Raw genomic sequence first — 19,785 nt, forward strand, 5'->3', positions numbered from 1 at the left:
TCGCAGTTCCGCGATGTCATAGCTATCTGCGCAGCCTGCGCATGCAGCCAGAAGTGAAACGTGTGCTTACACGGGGTTGGGGCGCATTCTGGTAGCATACGGCTGGCTGACAGAATATTAAATTAATTGGAGAGATTCATTTTGACTTAAAGTAAAACTGACTAATCATATAATTTTTTAAATGGGTGTGCATTGTTTTTGCTAACTTTCCGCCGTCTGGGGTTTGTTTACCAACAGTCTCGTAAAGTGGAAGAAGCACACGAAGTTGATTCGCCAACCGACAAAAAAATGCAAAAGAAGAAGAAATGCGGAAAACGGCATTCAAAACAGCATGTGGATTATCTGTGTTATCAACTCTCGTAAAAAAAGAGAAAAGCTGATAAACGTTGTTCAAATCAAAAGGAGGAAGACTTTGCTATCAAGTACTTTGATCATCAAATTTATTATTCAAAGTTATTTATGATTTATAAGGCCGCTGTGCTGCTGTTGCTTTAACGTTGAGACGAGTGATTTTGACTGGTCAGTCTTACATTTGACATACTGTGCATATTTGCTGTTATTCTGCAAAACAGTGACATTTTATCAGATAAATAGTATATTTACTACGGTCAGTTGCTTACGTTTAGTTCACTGTAACCTTTAGCAGTTTAATTAATTAAGATTTATTATAATCAAAGTTTATTCGCTGGTGAATCTCTGTTTTTTTCACTTCTATAGGAAAGCACAGTAAGGTTTATTTTCGTCTTGTCTTAAGCAAAATAAGCTTAATTAATTTGCTTATTTTTCCTGTGAAGATCTGGCAACCCAGTCACTTTAGCGAAGGGCTCTCGAGAGCGGCTAGAAGCCTCCAACTAAGCACGTAGCTCGTCAAACAGACACAGAAATGTACATCACATGGCACACTGATGTCTTTCGGAACTCTTATCCAATCATTGCAGTCGGTGTTTACTTCCAAGCCTTCAATGCGGCCCGCCCGTAAAAACCAAGTGAACGTCAAAAGTAGACATCAGACAGCAGTATAAAATAATAATAATAAAAAAGGCCAGTTCATGACACCTTAAAGCGAGTTTTGGGTGGCAGAAATAGTTTACCTTTGTCAAAACAATATTTTGCTTACGCTAAGCTTGAACACTTTTAGAACTTGTCGCTGGATTTGCCAAAATGAGTGAAGTTCATGACACAGAATCTGTGGAATATACAGATGAGTTTTGTTTAAGGCTGTTTAGACCAATAACCGAGACTAATTGCTTTCTTTAAATGCATAACACGAGACGCCAGCACCATTATTTACTATAATTACTTTGTCAGGATTTTGTTTCTTGAAGTCCGGCTTGGAAGATAAATTAAATGGATTTTCATATATTGGAACAAATCCCATACTCCCATACTCTCTGATACAGAGTTAGCCTTTATTGCCAAATCATTTATTTAGTAAATAAATACCCAAACCAAATTTAGAGTTCCATTTCACCATGCACCTCATAATCTAGGGGCATTACAAACAAATCCTATATTCCCTTCAGACATCGTATGTACTGCAAGTTATGCAGTAGTCGGTTGTCGTTCCACCCCGCGTTATCTGACACATCGACTGATGATTTCTGTATTATTTCTCACTCCCGACACACACACACACCTCTGTAATGAGAGCATGTGGTAACCATGGTGACCAGCTTCCTCTCTCTCGCTGTCTGCCTCCTGCAGGATTGATGGATGACAAATGCCTAGCATTGTCCCCGGACTCACTATCTTTCTCTCGCTACCACATGTCATTCTGTACATTAACACAGCTTTCACTTACACGCGAACGGCCGTCTGTGAGGTCTTACTCAAATGCTCTCACGGGTTCAGAAAAGCTTCTTCATCTTTCCTGTTCTGAAACCATCGGTGAAACTGATCAGACGGAATTATACTTGAAGAAAGTACGGATGTGTTGAAAGATATGACCGAATTAAACCCATCTACACGGTTGTTAAGTTCTGACCTGCCTGTAATTTGTAAAAACAAAGTGTGGGTGTGGCTAAGGCTAAAAGGGTGTTCCCATACCAAAAATGTCTATGGCTAAGCCTGATGTGGGTGTGGCTAAGTGTGATGGGTGTGTGCATGCCTGGTGTGGGTGTGTCCCTCTTTGATGTTGGTGTGTCTACTATTGGTACTCAATGTGACTCACTCGGTGCGCAAGGAATTTAAGACGGCGACTTTTTACTTCTCCCTCAGCAGGACCTGAAGGAGACCTGCTGCTCTCTTTCGCACTTGCTAATCAAAACGCCCGTCGCCGGTCTACTCTCCGTCCCTCTCTCGAGAATCATGGCTGTGTTGATGCCGCTCCGCGGGGTTGCACAAAACACAGCGAGTCCCTTCTTTCATCTGTAAAAATTTACATTCTCCCCTCTATGTTTCTTTCTTTTCGGCCTCCCGTCAAACGTTCTTCTGTTCTGTTCCGTTTCTTTTTGTTTCTCTCTGGGTAAAACTGAGCTTCTGAATGGAAAATGCAAATGAGGCTTTTAGACTAAATGCACCTGGCTGAGGCCCTGTTTGTGGTCCCTCGCCATCCCGACACAAAAAACAACCCCGTCGCCAATTGTGTACCCGAATGCACCGGCTGTCAGACGGAAAACAGTAGACCTTTAATAGAACAAAAAAAAAAACGCACTCAAAGGTGATCAGTAAAAAAAGCATCGATACAATTAGGAGGAGCGCAAGAGCCACCATGCTGTCAGATGGCTCATGTTGGCCTTTCCACCGAACACAACATGCGCACAAAGAGAAGAAAGAGCAATCCAATCCCGTCTGATAAACACACGGTGCCTTCGTCCGGTGCATTAAGTCGCTCTGCGGGGAACCAGGGTTCAAATGGCGAGATAAAGACCACCCACCTGCTGATCTCCCACAATCCATTGACAAACAATGAGCGATTTCCACAGAGATCTGCTCCAACAACACAACTCATGTCAGTCCATAATACAGACACTTCTTCTGGAGAAATATCCTCAGTGCTAGAAAACTGCCCAGGATTGCTGGAATTACATAGATTCCATAGACATGTGCACATGTAGCGGCTGCTGATATTTATCTGCTGCCGATAATTATTGGCTGATTTTAAACTCGTTATAAAATCACTGACATATCATAAAAATACATTGTAAATAACATGATTGCTCAAAACTCATGTGAGCCATAAACCTGTAAAATGTCATGAGTGTCCTTGGCAATTTGACACGTATAATGTATAACCTTAAATAAACACACAAAAGACCCTTTCCACAGATTACTTGTTTACAGTTTGGTTGAAGAAATGATTGATTGAATTATCCTGTTTATTCCAATAAATGATTTACTACCGATTCGAATATGTGTGTGTGTGTGTGTGTGTGTGTGTAGGGGGTGACATTTTTCTAGAATTTTGTTAATGTGCGGTTTCTTTCTACTGTATCTCACACGAGTGTGAGTCTGTAAATTACCTTCACATCCACGTGAGCCATAAGCACGGCAAAGTTTGTCAGGTGTGTACACGAACAGGTGGTGTGTGTCCGGTTGGTTCCGAGCAGCCGGCAGTCTTGCGTTGACCAGAACCCTGTCATGCTTCGCTTCGAGTAGCTCCAGAACGAACAGTTGGGGTTGAAATTCTCTTCTGACTGCTGATGGAGACGAAAAACATGATCAGAGAGGTCAGAAATGATCAAAACCAGATAAGCCGTAATACACCTGCTGATGCCGGCAGAACTGAACATGTTTGTGGAAATACATAAGACTGCATGCAAGCTTCTTCATTTATGATAAAGACCTTTTTGAGATAAAGGGTGAAATTGTGTTCTCTTCTGAAGAACAGTTGAGACTTTCTTGTGTCCAAAATGTCAGAATTCGGATAAGACAACGAATAGTGGAACTAGAATACACTTTTTTCCTTATCATAAAATAATAGAAATGTGCTGAACAGTGGCAAACATTTAACAATAATGTTTCAAATTGTATAATAACATCACAAAATATGCACAAAAATGATCACCTGAAGACACCAAAAGGCCGTAACCAAGTGATCTTTCACAAGTACCACTTACCCAATTTTGTTCGGTATTTAAATATTTTTACACACAATTTAAAAAAAGAATACTTTTTATAGTCATGTAAAAAAAAGAGGATATTCACAGTGGTGTCACAAAAAAGATTTACAACATAGTATTACTTACAACAAAGGATAAAAAACCATCAAACTCAAAGTGTTTTTTGCCGGTACCAGGCACTGTGGCAGGAACATGACGGCTGAAAACATAATACCACACCACACCTCTCGCACATGGCTGGCTTTTGTACTTGAAGAGTGATATTCACAAAGTGCATATCGGGCACGACTGAACATTTTTATCTTCAGAAACCAAGTCGGCCGGCTCCATGACCAGGGATGTCCACTTGTCAAGTGATAAAACAACCTCAGGTACCAATTTGTGGTCCTGTGCGATCCCAAATAATATTAGACCGAACCATCCCCCAGGCCTAGATGTTGAGTTGAGTTGTCGAGAAGGTCTTCAAACAATGCCGGACAAGTATAAAAGTTGTCTACATACTGTATGTGATATGTCTTAAGTAGCACGATATTCTAACAACACATACACCAGTAGAAAGCTTTATTATTCCGCTTTCAGATTATGTAACGATCTCAATTTCGAAAAATTGTTGTCCAGGGTCACATATAGTATTGCTATACATAACTGCTGTTATTGTAGTGAGAAACTCACAGATGAGGATCCAAGTCCGCAAACACAGATAAAAAGTTCTGGATCAGACAAGTTACTTTATCTCAGATGAAAAAAATCAAGAATAGTTGAACAAATATCCTGTCCTTTCGGTCTGGGTAGTGACAGTTTTACACAAACCGATAGTTTGATTTCATCATTAAGAAAATTAACCATAGTTTAACAATGTTATTTGTAGTAACCCCAAATTAATTTAACAAATAATTATCCATAAGGAGTGGACCGGCCATCTGGCATATGAGGACTTTTCCCGGTGGGACGGGCCTAAACGGTGGGCAAGAGAGAGAACAAACGGAGGGGGACCCCCAGAATGCAAAACCCAAGTGCAATCACGGACGGACGGAAGAGCCACTCTTGGCCAAGAAAACCTGGGTCGTTTTTTACTCCCAGACCAGCCCTGTCATTCATGGTACTTGTAGTAAAACTATGGTCATAAAAATGGTATCAATCCACCCAAAAACATGGTAAATGCACTTCTACTTTTTTCCAATTCAAAGAATCTACGTTACGTAAGGTAAGGAAAGAGAATCTTGTTACAGATCATTTCTTTTTTTATGAACTGTCTTTGATTTTCAGTCATTTGTGAAACTGGGACAAAGTAAGTCCGCAAGATACGACTCTGTTTTTAGGTATGATTATGGATCAAAGTTTATTGAATAAAGTACTCAAAATACAAGCCACGAACCACGGAGCTTGAATAAAAAGAAAATAATTTGATCTGAATCTGTGCAGAATCAGTCATCTGTTGTTCTGTGAAACATCACGTCAAACAGCTTGTCATCTTTCGGTGCAACCCAAGGAGAAGAGCAACAATAAACACATCCATGTTGGCCTCCGATTACCTTCACTTTCTTTCTATGTTTGAGGTTGCTCACGTCCTCCCACATGCAGAAAATCAGGTTCCCAAGGTCTTTTAACTGGTCTAATCACTGCTGGAGGCAGCTTTTCCTGCGTATGTGCTGTGTATTTGTGTGTTTTGATGAAGTCAGAGAGGTGGGAGAGAAATAATTCAGTATAGATGCTGGAGGTGTGACCGAGGAACCCGTAGCGAGACTGCTAAAGCAGCCTGTTATTCATCACCACGGTTACCAAACCAATTACACATACACAAATTACCGATCTATCTAAATGAAGACATACTTCCGTTGTTTCTTTAATATAAGCTTAAGTATAGTGACTATAGCCACGGTTGTACAAAATCATTTTAAAGGCCTTCTGCATGACACGTTATTAATCTGACTCACCCAGGTGGGTTTGGAGGGATTCATTTATCCTCAAAATATAGCCAAGCAAAGACAAACATATGGTCCAACACGATAGTTAAGAACATCTGGGAAAAACTTTTCATCGTTGGAGCAAATAAGGTGTAACCCAATCAAAGAAGCTCTGGACTCTTACCTGAACGTGTCGGACGGTGAAGATGACGGGGTCGGACAGGTAAACTTTGTTACTGTCTTTGTTAATGGCGGCTGTTATGATGGGAGAATTGACGATGACTGAGTAGTTTGTGTTTAACGTCTCGCTGCTGAACTTCATGCTGGCGTTTTCAGTGGACAGGTATGAACCAAGATGCTTGTACAATACAAAAGCCATCCGGATCTCACCTAAAAGAGACAGAAAATAGATGTACCACGGTTATGCACATAAGCTCATAACTTAAGCAACTAACAGTGTCGGCCTTTATAGGTCTTTATATATGTACACATTTCGAATGTAGATATTTAAATTTTCTCCGGCTTGTGATTTTCATTGCAAACAGATTGGATGTACAAAATTAGGCGTTGCATTTTTAAATGAGCTAGTAGCAGACTGGCAGCTGAAAGGGAGGGGTTATTGTCTCTTGTCCTGCCCACATTTTTCTTGAAAGGCCTGAGGCCATGTTAATCTTCCAGCACGTTTTCATTTTTGTGTGAACTATCCCTTTAAAACTGGTCCTTGTTTAAGGGGATGTTTTAGTAGAGATGTTACCAAACCCTTTAAAAAGTCAAAGTGGCTGCGCAACAAAGCAAAACTTGTTTTATCTGCTGTTGAACAATGCCCTGATAGGATATACTGGGGTGCTGTCGTACGTTTCTTTAGACTTCATTAAAAAGGCTTTTTCATCACCGTGCGCTCATTGCATCTATTACAGCGCTGGAAGACACTGTCACAACGCCATCAAAATGCTGTTTCGTTGGTTATATGAGAGGAAAGGAGCAATGAAGTGAAATAATTTCAGCTTTGATTAGATGGGACTCACTAGATCATGTAATGAATACCTAACACCCATTATGCTTTGTTCTTCTCGGCAGCACTCACCCATAATGCTTTGTTCCCCTCAGCAGCATTTACTGAAAGCCACAAAGGTTTCAAGTGGGGAAGAAAAAAAAGTCTAACCACGAGTCGATTTGATTCGGCTTCATTGAAACGGCATTAGCGCTTTACTGGCTCCGTTGACAAAAGCAACAGTCCTGCTCGTTATTTTCGTGTCTCTCACTCACTTTTTGATGAAACGAAAGAACGCCCCCTCGCCACATCCCCCGCAGTCTGGGATCACTGACTCACAAGAAATGAAAACTAGTTTTTGCGTTTCCTCTAGACGGGCCAGTTGGTGACAAGCTTTTTTGGAGGGAAGGAGGCCTTTGATGAAGAAAGGAAGCCGAATGTCTTCTACTTCATAAAGCATAAATATCATCCCGGTTGGAGGGAACGAGACGTTGTGAGAGACTGACTGGGGTTTGATCTTGAGAACCTATGAACTCCGAGATAATTAAAAAACACGCCAATGGGCTTGGCGAATGGCACGCGCACGCCAGTCGCCGCCCCGGTCATACGGGTATAAAAGGAAGATGGCTGCGGTCATTCACTTACCCTTTGTACTGAGGAACCTGAGAGCTCCTACAGGGGCTCGGCGAAACACTGTGGCATGAAGACACAACGTTCCCCTTCAGTCGGTCTCTCGACGTTGTGAGAGACTGACTGGGGATATATCTACACGCCACATCGCTACGCCGTAACACGACCTTCAGCGGCGCGACCCTGACCAGACTAGCAAGTCACAAGAGTGCTACCGCGAGACGTAATCTTCCAGTAACAGAGTAGTGGTCATACGAAGAAGCCTGAACTAACGGTCGTCACGGACAGTGGCGTACACCTCTATTAGCGAGGTGCTGTCCGGAGCCGAAAAACTGGGAAAACACTGCTCTCCTCCTGGAGAGTGTGTTGTGGAGGCCACATCCTACCAGAGGGGAGGTTACATGTGGAGACACTAACATGGTCTCACCGATGGGGATGCGAAAAAGGTGTCAGCCCGAGTAGGGGGACAAATCCAGGTGGGGTAGCCACCGGCGGGGAGGTCACAGATTCACCAACAGGGAAATCGGGAGTGAGGAACTCAACATACGTGACGACCAAGAGGGAGTCACTACGTATGGGGCATAAGTCCTAGTATAGGGGTCCACCTGAGTAGGGATGACTCTACCAGTACTGGACTTGGTTCTAACAGACTGCTCCGCCGAGTCTGCTACCAGAATGCCAATGCTTAGTGATGTATGTAATGCCTATACTTCGCCCTGAGCGGGGGGAAAGTAGGGAGGCTAAAATAGCGGGTCTGACTCCCCTGAGGAGGGGAGAAGGCGCTTTCGCAGGCGTACGCCCAAACCAGGAGCCTGTCCTAAATGCTTGCCGCATTCAAAACAAGGGCTGCAACCGGTTCCGCTCGGAGGTTGTAAAACCTCGCGAAGGTACTGGGCGTAGCCCAACCCGCAGCACTACAAATGTCTGCCAGAGAGGCGCCATGTGCCAGTGCCCACGAGGAGGCCATACTCCGTGTGGAGTGGGCTCTCACTGCCAGTGGGCACAGGCGATCTTGGGATTGGTACGCCACTGAGATGGCCTCGACAATCCAGTGCGCCAACCTCTGTTTGGAGACAGCCCTCCCTGGGTGCTGTCCGCCATAAAAAACAAAGAGCTGCTCGGAGCCCCTAAGGCTCCTTGTGCGGTCCAGGTAGAGACGTAATGCTCGTACCGGACACAACACGTTGGAGGTTGGGTCTTCCTCCCCAGAAGGGAGCGCCTGCAGGTCCACCACCTGGTCCCGGAAGGGAGTGGTGGGAACCTTGGGCACGTAGCCGGGACGGGGTCTCAAGATAACGTGAGAAACGCCGGGCACGAATTCTAGGCATCCTTGGGACACAGAGAATGCCTGTAGGTTCCCCACCCTCTTGATAGAGGCGAGCACCATCAAGAATGCAGTCTTCATCGTTAGACGAGAAAGGCCCTGTAGGACCATATTAAGAGCGCACGCTACGCCCCTGAAACCACAAGTGCAGCTGCGAGCGTCTCAGGGAGGGCGTGTTTTAACGCCCTGCAACCCAAGGCATGCGGCTGCCTGGGTAAGTATGGCCAACATCCTAGCATCAGTCTCATCTTGAGTTCGACCACCCGGAGGGAGGAGCTCAGAGAGATCTTCCGCATCTGATGCCAGAAGGTAGCTGTCAGATGCAATGACAGAAAATTCATCATCACCCCCCTCTTTAAAGTCTGCCCGCTATGGGACGGTCTACCGCCGCCCATCGAGGACGAGTCAGGTGGGCGTGCTGGAATATGGGTGGACCACGAGCCGAAGCTGACGGAGCAACATCCATAGATACTCCCAAATCACCCCCGCTGCTCGCCAACGCGGTCGACCTCTCCGAAGCGGCAGTCAACGCGTGGGAAGCAAACGGGGTGGCGGCAATATTCACGCAAAAATTGCCAGCCGTGACCGCAACACCTAGATCGTCATGTTCTCTGAACATGCTGAATCAACGAAACCTGCCTCAACATGCTGCCAAGCATGTGACGCAAGTCTCATGACCGTCTGACCGAGGGATGAGTGAGTCTGTCACAACCAAGGAAACAGCGGAGGCTGTGAAAACAGCCGTGAGAAATTCGTTCTTTTAGATCTGCAGCTCCTCTGCCGAAACGCCTAAGGTAAATCCGCACCAGAAGGGGAAATCCGCTGCACTGCGTCGTAGATCCAGCAGGAAAAGGTCTCTCGAAGACGATAGAAGTCGAACATCATGTGTTAGACAGGTTATGAAGAACAAAGAATAAGTGAATGACCGCAGCCATTTTCCTTTTATACCCGTATGTACGGGGCGGAGACTGGCGTGCGCGTGCCATTCGCCAAGCCCATTGGCGTGTTTTTTAATTATCTCGGAGTTGATAGGTTCTCAAGATCAAACCCCAGTCAGTCTCTCACAACGTCGAGAGACCGACTGAAGGGGAACTCTGGTCTGCTTGGAACTGATAATGAAGTCGGGACAAAAAAGTGACGGACGTCACATGTAACTTAGAATCAAGGCTGTACAGAACAACCTGGAACAAACTTCACCATTTGGTTAAAGAAAGACATTTCTGAAAAAATTCAGGATTCATTTTGTCTGTAAATGTCATATTGTAGTTGTGGATGTTTCCACACCCTTTCAAAAAGTGAATCATTATGAAACGAATTGCAATTTTGGGAATTTGATTGACTGATAAACCATAAAATTTACAATAAAATTAAAAACATGCAAGGCATTTAACGTTAAATCAATTATAAATGAATGCTAACTCAATAACTCAATGATAACGCTGCGAAATTTCATTGCTAACTCAACAAAACCTTAATAAAAGCTGAACGATAACTCGAAACCTCAACAACGTTTAACAAGAACTCCATCTAAACTTTGCGTGAAAACAAATCGTCATCAAAGATAATTAAAAAGTCACAGATTTACGAACCATAAAATGACCTTTCACACGTTTCCAAACCTACAAGGAAATATGTATGGCGTTTTGGCTTCTGCGCTATTCTATCTCAGTGTTTCATGAGAAAACAACATCACATTGAACATCAGATGTGGGATTTTACTTTTTGGATTTTATCTCTGACTTCCGGTCATCGAGCATTCTGCTAACAAAAAGAAACAAAATGGCGCAGCATGCATCACCTCACAGGTGTTCAATAATCACCGTAGACCGTTTACTCAGTTTTACACACTTGTCTTTGTAAACATTTGGTTTTATGATCATGTAATGTAGAAACTTTGACTTGTTAACACAAGAATGTTTATCATTCATCAGTATATTGTGCGTGCTACACCGTGTTTGCGGGATGTCATTCAGCATTGGGTTCAATCCCATATGCATAAACATATATGGGAATACACAGAAATATGTATTTATATATATATATATATTTCTTTGTTCTGATGAACACAGTGAGAGATTTTTGGAAGAATGCTTATAACTACAAAGATTTTGCCTCCCATTGTAGGAAAAATTATAATGGTAGTCAAACGTGCCCCACAACTGTTTGCTTTCCTACATTCTTCTAAATGTCTTCTTCTGTGTTCAACAGAACAAAAAGAATGATAAAGTAATTTTTCCTGCTATGGGAGATTTCATTTTGGGTTGAAGTATCCCTTTAAGTAAAGATCACATTCCATATGGATTTTTTATAAATATATAAAACGTTTATGAGATCTATGTGATTTTTATAAAAGATTTCATAGTTAATAAATAGAAAAATATTATCTTTATGTAATGCCCTCATCCACATGCCTGCTGGGGGCGTGTGTCTCCTACCGTTTCTTCCATGTTGTTTAAGGGTGTTTGCTGACAGGTGGATGCCGTTGCCCTGGCCTCCGGTCTGTGGAAACTTCAGATCGGGAAGATTTCCGTCTGTGCTCATCCTGGCCACCTCCAGCTCTGAGCACACATGCATATCCACAAAAGTAAGGATACAAACTTCACACATGCGAGCAAAAGGAAATGTGAAAACTGCACATTGCGTTGTTCAACAAAATCGGCTAAGGGGTACTTAAACGTAACAAATTATGCAAAAATGTATAATCTATTACTTATTATCATTTAAACAACCGAGAAAAGAGTGATCAAGATCAATTCATACACAATCTGTGTATTAATGTGCAATCTGCTTTACCCGCTGCAGTTTTATGCATTTCTTAAGCTTCACCCACAGCACTTCAAAAGAAGCTGGATGAACATCACCTCAAAATTAACATAAAAAATCCCACACGGATTTCTTTTCATCTCCGAATCTCTGGCGGGGTGGAAACCAATGGCTTTCCGCTCTATCGCATTCACATGTTGCCACCGACGGGACAATAGTGAAAGATTCTCACTCCCAGGAAATACTTTCCTATTTCTCCAGCATCACCGTGACTGGCTTAAACCAGCAAACAGCGCTGATATGCTGTTGTGCCTCCGGAGAAATCAAAGTGGGTTTAAATAGCACATTAATCGCCCGAAATCTGCTCACCAGATTATGAGTGTGAGGACAAACACTCACACACAAACACACTCCATCTGAAAGGGAAATCTAAATAGAATGCTACACCTTTTTTGAGACGTATTATATTAAACCAGGGGTGGGAGGATAACAACGGCTTCAGGGTTATTTGTCAAACGCTGAACATCCCACACAAACATACACGCTGGCTTTTATTTCCCCAAACAACTGTGTCCTCAGCATCATCTCTGTCATCATGCGGTAATGCCGCTAATCATCTCTTGTGTTTCCAAATGCGACTGCATTGGTGCTCTGTGTCGTTCACCTGCCCTTATGTCATTCGAAACACATATGACCTTCTTTCTTCCATACGACACGGATAAAGTTCAATACACTTTTTTTATTTACAACAAAACCATACTGTGAAATGGGAGCAGTAAAACTCAAGGTGGTCCATATGACCCACGACGTCTGTCATTTGATAGCTTTGTGTGAGGAACAAATTGAACATTACTATTCCCTGAATTCACTTCGATCGTGCCATCTTAAGACTCATGAATGATGAGCCCGCTACTGCAACACGTTTGAGATTTAAAGGCACAATATGTAATTTTTCGCCCTGGAGGCCATAAAACAGAGCCTAGCTTTATGATGCTGTTAAGGAGTGTGGTATGATGGGAGATGACCCTTGATGACCCAATACTGATGGAAATCACTCAGGCAGGACTCAAATCATGTTCAGGAATGACGTAATGAAATAAAGTTTTATAATCATTACATTATAAACCAAGCCAGCTTGACTTGGCTTGATAGAAACACGCCTGACATAATGAAAAGGGGGCGTAACTATGGTTCAAATGTAGAATTTCCCTAGATTCAGAAAAATGGTTGGATACATCTTGCACAATGTAAAATATATATTGCTTGTGGTTTTGGGATATTTGAACACAAAAATTGCATATATTGTGCCTTTAAGAGAAACTTGTAATAACATACATTTTGATGTGTCGTTGAAAAACAGCTATTGGATGGCTTTAGAAGACAATCCAACACAATCTAATGGAATTTCGTAACTATTCATATTAAATTCAATGTAATAAATTGTATAATCTCATTCAATTTCATTTTTACAATTTACAATGCACAAATGCATACGAAATAGGAACCTCATAAAATACTTCTCGTCAGGTTATGACTGATATATCACATGACTCACAGACTAATAATTCTGCTCCTTGTGTCCGGAAGAACGACTTCAAGGTGAATAAATAAGTGGGCTACGGAATAAAAAATGTAGGCCGCTTCTCCGCTCAACGGCCCCACGGGCCAAACAAACCTTATAATGCTGCAAACTAGCACCATCAAACAGGGCCTGAAGGTCTGCTAAAGGTGTCAAATCCAGCAGATTAATCGCAGCACAGTGTGAAGGATATAAAATAACCTCATAAAAAGTTATTTGGAGGGACTGCCTCCCTCTGAAAACCAAACTCCGGATCCCTTAATATCGGGATAAATCCGATGCCAGACACGATAAATTCTGCTTTATTAATTCCCTAAATGCAAGCCATCTCCATGGAGAGATGGCAGACCTTCATTCTGGAGTTTCCATGGCAGACAGACCCCCTTAAATCCCTGTGTTTAGGGAAAGGAGAAATACTGCCTCAATCCTCCACCCCCCGAGAACAGCCTGATCCATCGAACGCTGCTTTCACGCACTAATGTTAGCAAACATACGCGAGCTGTTCGGAAAAATGTGGGCGTACGTAAAACGTCTTGTCCGTTCCTCCCAGAGTGAGAAGTGCTGTGACGTTAAATTAAACTGCTAGCTGCAAGATAACTCAGCCGTCCATTCAAATCTGTTTCATTATCATCCAGTCCTGTAATGTCCAAAGAGAACATGACAATTAAAACCTGTATGACTGTCTTTCTTCTGTTGAACACAAAAGAAGATATTTTGAGAAATCTCTTAGTGGTCTTGTGTTCATACAATGAAAGTCAATGGGGTTCAATGTTGTTTGGTTACCAATGTTCCTCAAAATAGCTTCCTTTGCGTTCTGCAGAACAAAGTCATACAGGTATGGAATGACATGAGGGTCAGTAAATGATGAAGTGGACACGCCTAACTTCATATCAAATTTGTGCTTCCGATGCATGAAATACAAACGAAAATGAGCATTTTAAAGGAAACGCCAGTCAGTGTAAACGCTACTCAACGAGTAAATAGCCACAAGAAGACAAACACACAAAAGGACATTAAAAAATCATATTATGTTTGATTGACATCGTCTAGAGTTATCATACGTTGGATTTGTGACTTACGAATGTTTTCCATGTTTTCCTGCACGACGTCAGTTTTAAGCAGATTGTCGGCGAGCACGAACGCGCCCTGCTCTACAGTATCCAACAGCATGGTTGCTGCCCGCAGCTGGTCTCCCGCCGAGAGACCCATCCATGCCGCCCGGGCCTGCGGCTGCAGCAGGTTGTTCACCGTTTCCACCATCGCCTGTGGGAGTGAATCAACGTTAGTGTTCAGAAGCAACTACAATGTTACTTCAATTGTTTGTTTGTTGCTTTAATCCAAAGTATTTTACAGTGCACTGAAGGTATACATTTGAACAGAATGTGTGATCCCTGGGTTCAAACCCATATGAGATTGACCTTGCCAATACAACAAACTATGAATGATTTAAAAGATCATTTTGCTATTCTGATGTAAAGAGGAGATGTTTGCCTTCAGCACATAGCATGCAATGGGGAGAGCCGGGTGCAGGAAAACAAAACATGGAGGCCACAGGACAACACACAGTGAGATATCTGTAGGTTTTTCTCAAAGTGCACAAACAGGGCTCTGCGCTTAAAAAAAGATCACAGCGGGCGGTACAGCTGCACTGATCGATCAACCTTTTAATAATGTTTAACCTTCATCATCAAAACTTCATCATTCTCCACAATAGCACTCCCACCGATTAAACATTTAAAATGCTATTGGCGAAAACTGTGCTAGGAATGCTAAATTTCATTGTCTCCATTGAAGGCAGGAGAAGAGGAAACAAGCCAGAGGGGTTTATAGACCCGAAGGCCCGCGTTTTACAGCAAACTTTCAAGAGCTCTTCTTATTCGCGCACGCTTTGAAGAGGCGTTATGCTGCCAAAGCTCAAATTTACGACCGTGGAAGAACAAAAAGCTTCGTTTTCATGGCACTGAGGGTTTGAGAAGACAAAAAACCCAAAGCTCTTTACGGTAAGAGATGTCCAGTATAGTGTGCTATACCGCACAAGGGCGACCTCATCCCCGCTGCTCTAGGGGCTTTGATCGATGGACTATGAAAGAGAGTATTCTGATGTATAAACGCTAACGAAACAAACCAGATAAGTAGTTCCCTGGAAAGCGTAATATTTTGGACAGGAATTGAGTGTGTATGTATGATCCCATGGCATTTTGGAGAAAATAGTCACACTTCAAATGCTAACCTAAAAGGAGTGGTTTTTCATATATATATTTTTAGTCCACAATTACCCACCCACATGTCATTCAAAACCCATTTGACTTTCTTTTCCAGGTGAAATACTCTCATCATCTGCCCTCGAAACTCATTTCCTCCTCATGTTCAAACTCGCCTCACCTTTTTCGAGACACTTCCAGTAAGAACAGGCTTAAATATGTGAAAGTGCTATTTGAAAGCTACAGACAAGTTGAAAAATGTTACGGAATGAAGACTGATTGGCCAGTAAATAAAAACATTAGAACCCCCTTGTATCAGTTGTATAATTCTGACGTAATATGATTTTAAATAACTGTTCATTTCATTCAAGCAGTTTTGTAAATCTCGATGGCTTTTATTTAAGTCTTACACATTGTAATTCTTTGGAGGAATGTGGCAATAACGCCAAGGTCACATTAGACCATTGACTTCCCTTCAAATGCATGCTAATGTTTTGACCTGAAACGTGAGCGTCTGTCATGTACAGATGTTTGAAATAACAATAACAACTCACTAACCAATTTGGCATAAAACAGCTTTAAAACAACAAAAACAACTAGAACGTTGTTTCTGCGAATTTTTTGGGGCGAATGTTCGTCGTCATAAGCTTTGTTACGTTTCGGTGTGCATGAGCATCTTTTGAAAATGTTAGTGTGGATGGAGAGCGTTTTTGAACGAAAACACTTGCTGTGTCCGAAATCGCCTACTTCCATACTACATAGTAGGCAAAAATGAGTATGAGTCATGAATAGTATGTCCGAAACCTCAGTATGCAAAAAACAGTAGGCGAGAAATACCCGGATGGTCTACTGCTTCCGTCGAGATTTGTGGATCAGATGGACACTTACCTATCCCATGATGCCATGGGAGCTGAGCAACTGTCAAATATCAAAAGTAAATCAAATAAATATAACGTAAAACTTTAAGGCGGACGTCCGTTTTTAATGAAAGTGCCATTAGATGAACTTCTCGTGACTAAAGTATGTTTTTATCAACGCTCACGTATTGGTTGTTGTTAATACGTCATAGGTCAAAGAGCATACGGGTCACGTGATCATGAAACATGGCGGACGCAGTATGTCTGAAATGATATCATACTACTTCCACTCATACTTTATAGAACTTACTATTTTCACGGCCGATAGGAAGGTACTTATTCAAATTCCCTAAACCTAACCCTAACCCTATTACGTACTGTCACAGTATGCGATTTTGGATGCTGCAACTGTTTCCAGACATCGAGAGAGATTTCAGGGGCGTGGAGAGACTAGACAGATCCTTGTTACAAACACATTCGTCTACTCTTGCTGCGGGTAGAAACTTAAAAATGTTATGTGCGTGGACCATCCCTGAGCTGTGTAATCCGGCACGGTGCTAAACCGGATCAGACAGGAAGTTCAGACTGAGCCAAACTGGTCCACTCTGGTCTGATCCTCCCGCATCCCGGTCCAACTCGAGCAGCTTACGGCCTGACCCCAGATCATCCGCTAAACCCCCGCGGAGAACACAAACAGATTACACACTGATCCTAGGTCAGGTTCTCGGAGCTCAGAGGAAACTTAATAGTGCCAAATATGCCAAATGCTCTCTAATTCACTTCAGTATATGAATCATAATGAATGGCGTGATGCGCAACCCGATAAATATTCATCTATAAAACATTTGGTGCTGATAGCGGCTTCACAAATGGTGTAAACGTCTCAATTAAAGGTGATGCATGTAAATGAGAAGAGCACATACGCAATGAGAGAAAGAGAGAGCGCGTAGCGGATTTAAAGCATTATGGGAGATGAGTGTAATAACAGGATGCTCTAAACAAACTTATAGCAAAGAACATGACTTAATTACGCCAAAAAAACGAAAGCAGGAAGATTATTTTAGTTCATAAAAATGATAGGACTTTAAATTTTAGTAAATAGATGTTTATTTGTATGAAAATTAAGTAAAATCCCCCCCTCCCCATTTGATAGCAGCACAATTCAAACAATTCTCATTTCCGTAATGTAAAACATAAAAATAATCCCAATCACTGCAAAACATAAGCATATTTTCTTATTCATGTATAACCATTGAACGTGCTTAAAATTGTACTTCACAAATGCACTTTGCAACTCTTCTTTTTTTCATTCGCAAATTAAATTCTGTTTCTCGTCTAGGGGGGCTCTCCTCATACATACTGATGGCATCCATATTATAACTGTGCGTGTGGAGCCGATCGCTCTGATAGTTGAGCTAGGAAGAAAAATTCTGATTCCTTTTTAATACACACTGCAATTATAATACAAAATATATCATACTGCTGTTGCGCATACAGATAGCCACACAGCCCATCATTCACGTTTTTAAAGACATGCTGAGAGAAAAAGAGGAAAATAAACCCCTTAGAGAAATCCTGGTGTTTGTAATTGATTCAGCCCTAGCAGTCTCTCTCTCGCTCTCTCTTTCTCTCTTGTACAGTGTCGGTTTGGACCTTTATGTGCTCACATAAACGGTCACTTTCATTTTTAAAGCATCACTAATCTCTGAATTTCTGTTAAGTCTCACTGGGGTCACGTCAGTCACCGCTGATGATCTGACACAAAACCATCCTGTGATCTCCCACAATGCCCTGCAGAAACAAGACGCATGTTATCAATCCTTGTTGAGCTGTGACATACACAATCTTCATAAACTCCTGCGATTCTCGAGATGTTGTACAGGTGTACAAGTGTGATCAGCAGCCATGTTTTCCTGTGTGGTTTTTGTTGGAGATGACGTATGTTTGAAATATATATTTCTGTAGTTATACTAAACTGTATATTTCTGTAGTTATACCTGCTTTATCTATTTGTGGTCTAGCATCCTTTTGATAAAACTATTAATTATAAAACAATGTAATCTAAATTGATTTTTTCATGTTGCTATGTGGTTTCTATGGTGATTTTGGTTGTTGCTAGGGTACTCCATGTGGTTGCGAGGGCATTGCTAGTAGGGCTGTAGTCAACCAAAGAAATGCTTAGTCGACCAAAGTCCTGTCCTGCGCAGCGATCAGTCGACTAAAAAAAAAAAAAAAAAAAAAAAAAAAAAAAGACGCGATGTTTTGCATTTTGATTGAACATTTATTAAACAATCGTCATAGAACATTTATAAAACAACAACGAAAAGACATCAATAATACATACAACTATAATAATAATACAATTCTTTGAAAATTAAGTGATTTTTTTTAAATAGCCGAAATTAAAGTATTTAAAGTTGGGGATGAAACATAGGCTAAAAAAAATAGGCAACTGGTCGACCAATGAGAATGTCAGTCGACCAAGACGGCATCGACCGATTAGTCGACTAAACGACTAAAGTTGACAGCCCTAATTGCTAGACAGTAGGGATAGGACGATTAATCGTTTCTCAAAATGCGGCCACATCTGTGAGTGCGTGCTGTGTGAGCTATAGTGACTGGCCCCGCGTTTCATAGACAACGTGATTTTCCATCCCGCAGCGCTACTTTCCCACCGTTTTTCTACGTAAACAGACAGACAAGCTGACAATCGTGCGCGTCTAGTCCAGTACAGCAATTGCAAATTCACATTACGTTATTTTAACACATTCACAGGCAAACCTCTTCAAAAACAGATCATCTGTCTCTAACTTATGTGCAATGTAAGCATAAAACATGATGCGTTTATGTAGTTTTATCTGTTTCTATGAAGGCTGTGAGGGTTCGGTCAGTGGAGGAAGGAGGATTGACAGTGTGACTGTGTGCCACCTCCACTAACACAAGCAGTCGAGCACTTAGAAAACAACCACAGCTCTTTACTAAAAGCTGCACCTGTTAAGAAAACAAAATCATATTTTTTAAGCAATTACTGCCAGTCAGTTGAGTTTGTGACAAATAATTTTTCAGTGTTTACATATTGTTTATTACTGCATAATGTAATTCATTAAAACAGAAGTTTAATTTGTTTCATAAAGTGCAAGCTTTATAATGCCTACATTTTCTTGCATTTTGTGTTCTAAATGTGAAAAAAATAAATGTTTTCCCTATACTTTATATTTCATCATCGAGGATTTCTTTAAAAAAAGGCCAAAAATCTTGTCTCGTGGGATAAGTGTCTCGTCGTTTTCAAGTGCACATTTTTACAAACAATACTAATACACTACAAAAATGTGAATCTGTGAAAACCCTTTCTCTTGCAAACATAGCTTTTACACTTTCAGGTAGTCAGCTTGTCAAATGTCTTATTAATACACTGTTTATACATTCAACTGAAATGCATCTTTTATTTGCAAATGACACCTTCAATGCAATGACC

The 19,785-nt window shown here is 41.7% G+C and overlaps 1 protein-coding gene across 8 annotated transcripts in view; it reads right to left on the reverse strand.

Annotated features, from left to right (window-relative positions):
* LOC306894502 (adhesion G protein-coupled receptor L3) overlaps positions 1-19,785 on the reverse strand; it is a 189,593-nt gene that overhangs the window by 24,417 nt on the left and 145,391 nt on the right. For 6 of the 8 annotated variants that reach the window (XM_079457123.1, XM_079457122.1, XM_079457121.1 and 3 more), the window contains 4 exons: positions 14,332-14,515; positions 11,346-11,468; positions 6,150-6,355; positions 3,462-3,638 (listed from right to left, as the gene is read on the reverse strand). In XM_079457123.1, coding sequence (XP_079313249.1) covers positions 3,462-3,638; positions 6,150-6,355; positions 11,346-11,468; positions 14,332-14,515 — 690 coding nt within the window. The remainder of the gene's footprint in view (positions 1-3,461; positions 3,639-6,149; positions 6,356-11,345; positions 11,469-14,331; positions 14,516-19,785) is intronic. The other 2 variants (XM_079457124.1, XM_079457120.1) reach the window with 1 other exon arrangement.

This window comes from Barbatula barbatula, assembly GCF_947034865.1.
Source record: "Barbatula barbatula genome assembly, chromosome: 1".
Classification (NCBI taxonomy): domain Eukaryota; kingdom Metazoa; phylum Chordata; class Actinopteri; order Cypriniformes; family Nemacheilidae; genus Barbatula; species Barbatula barbatula.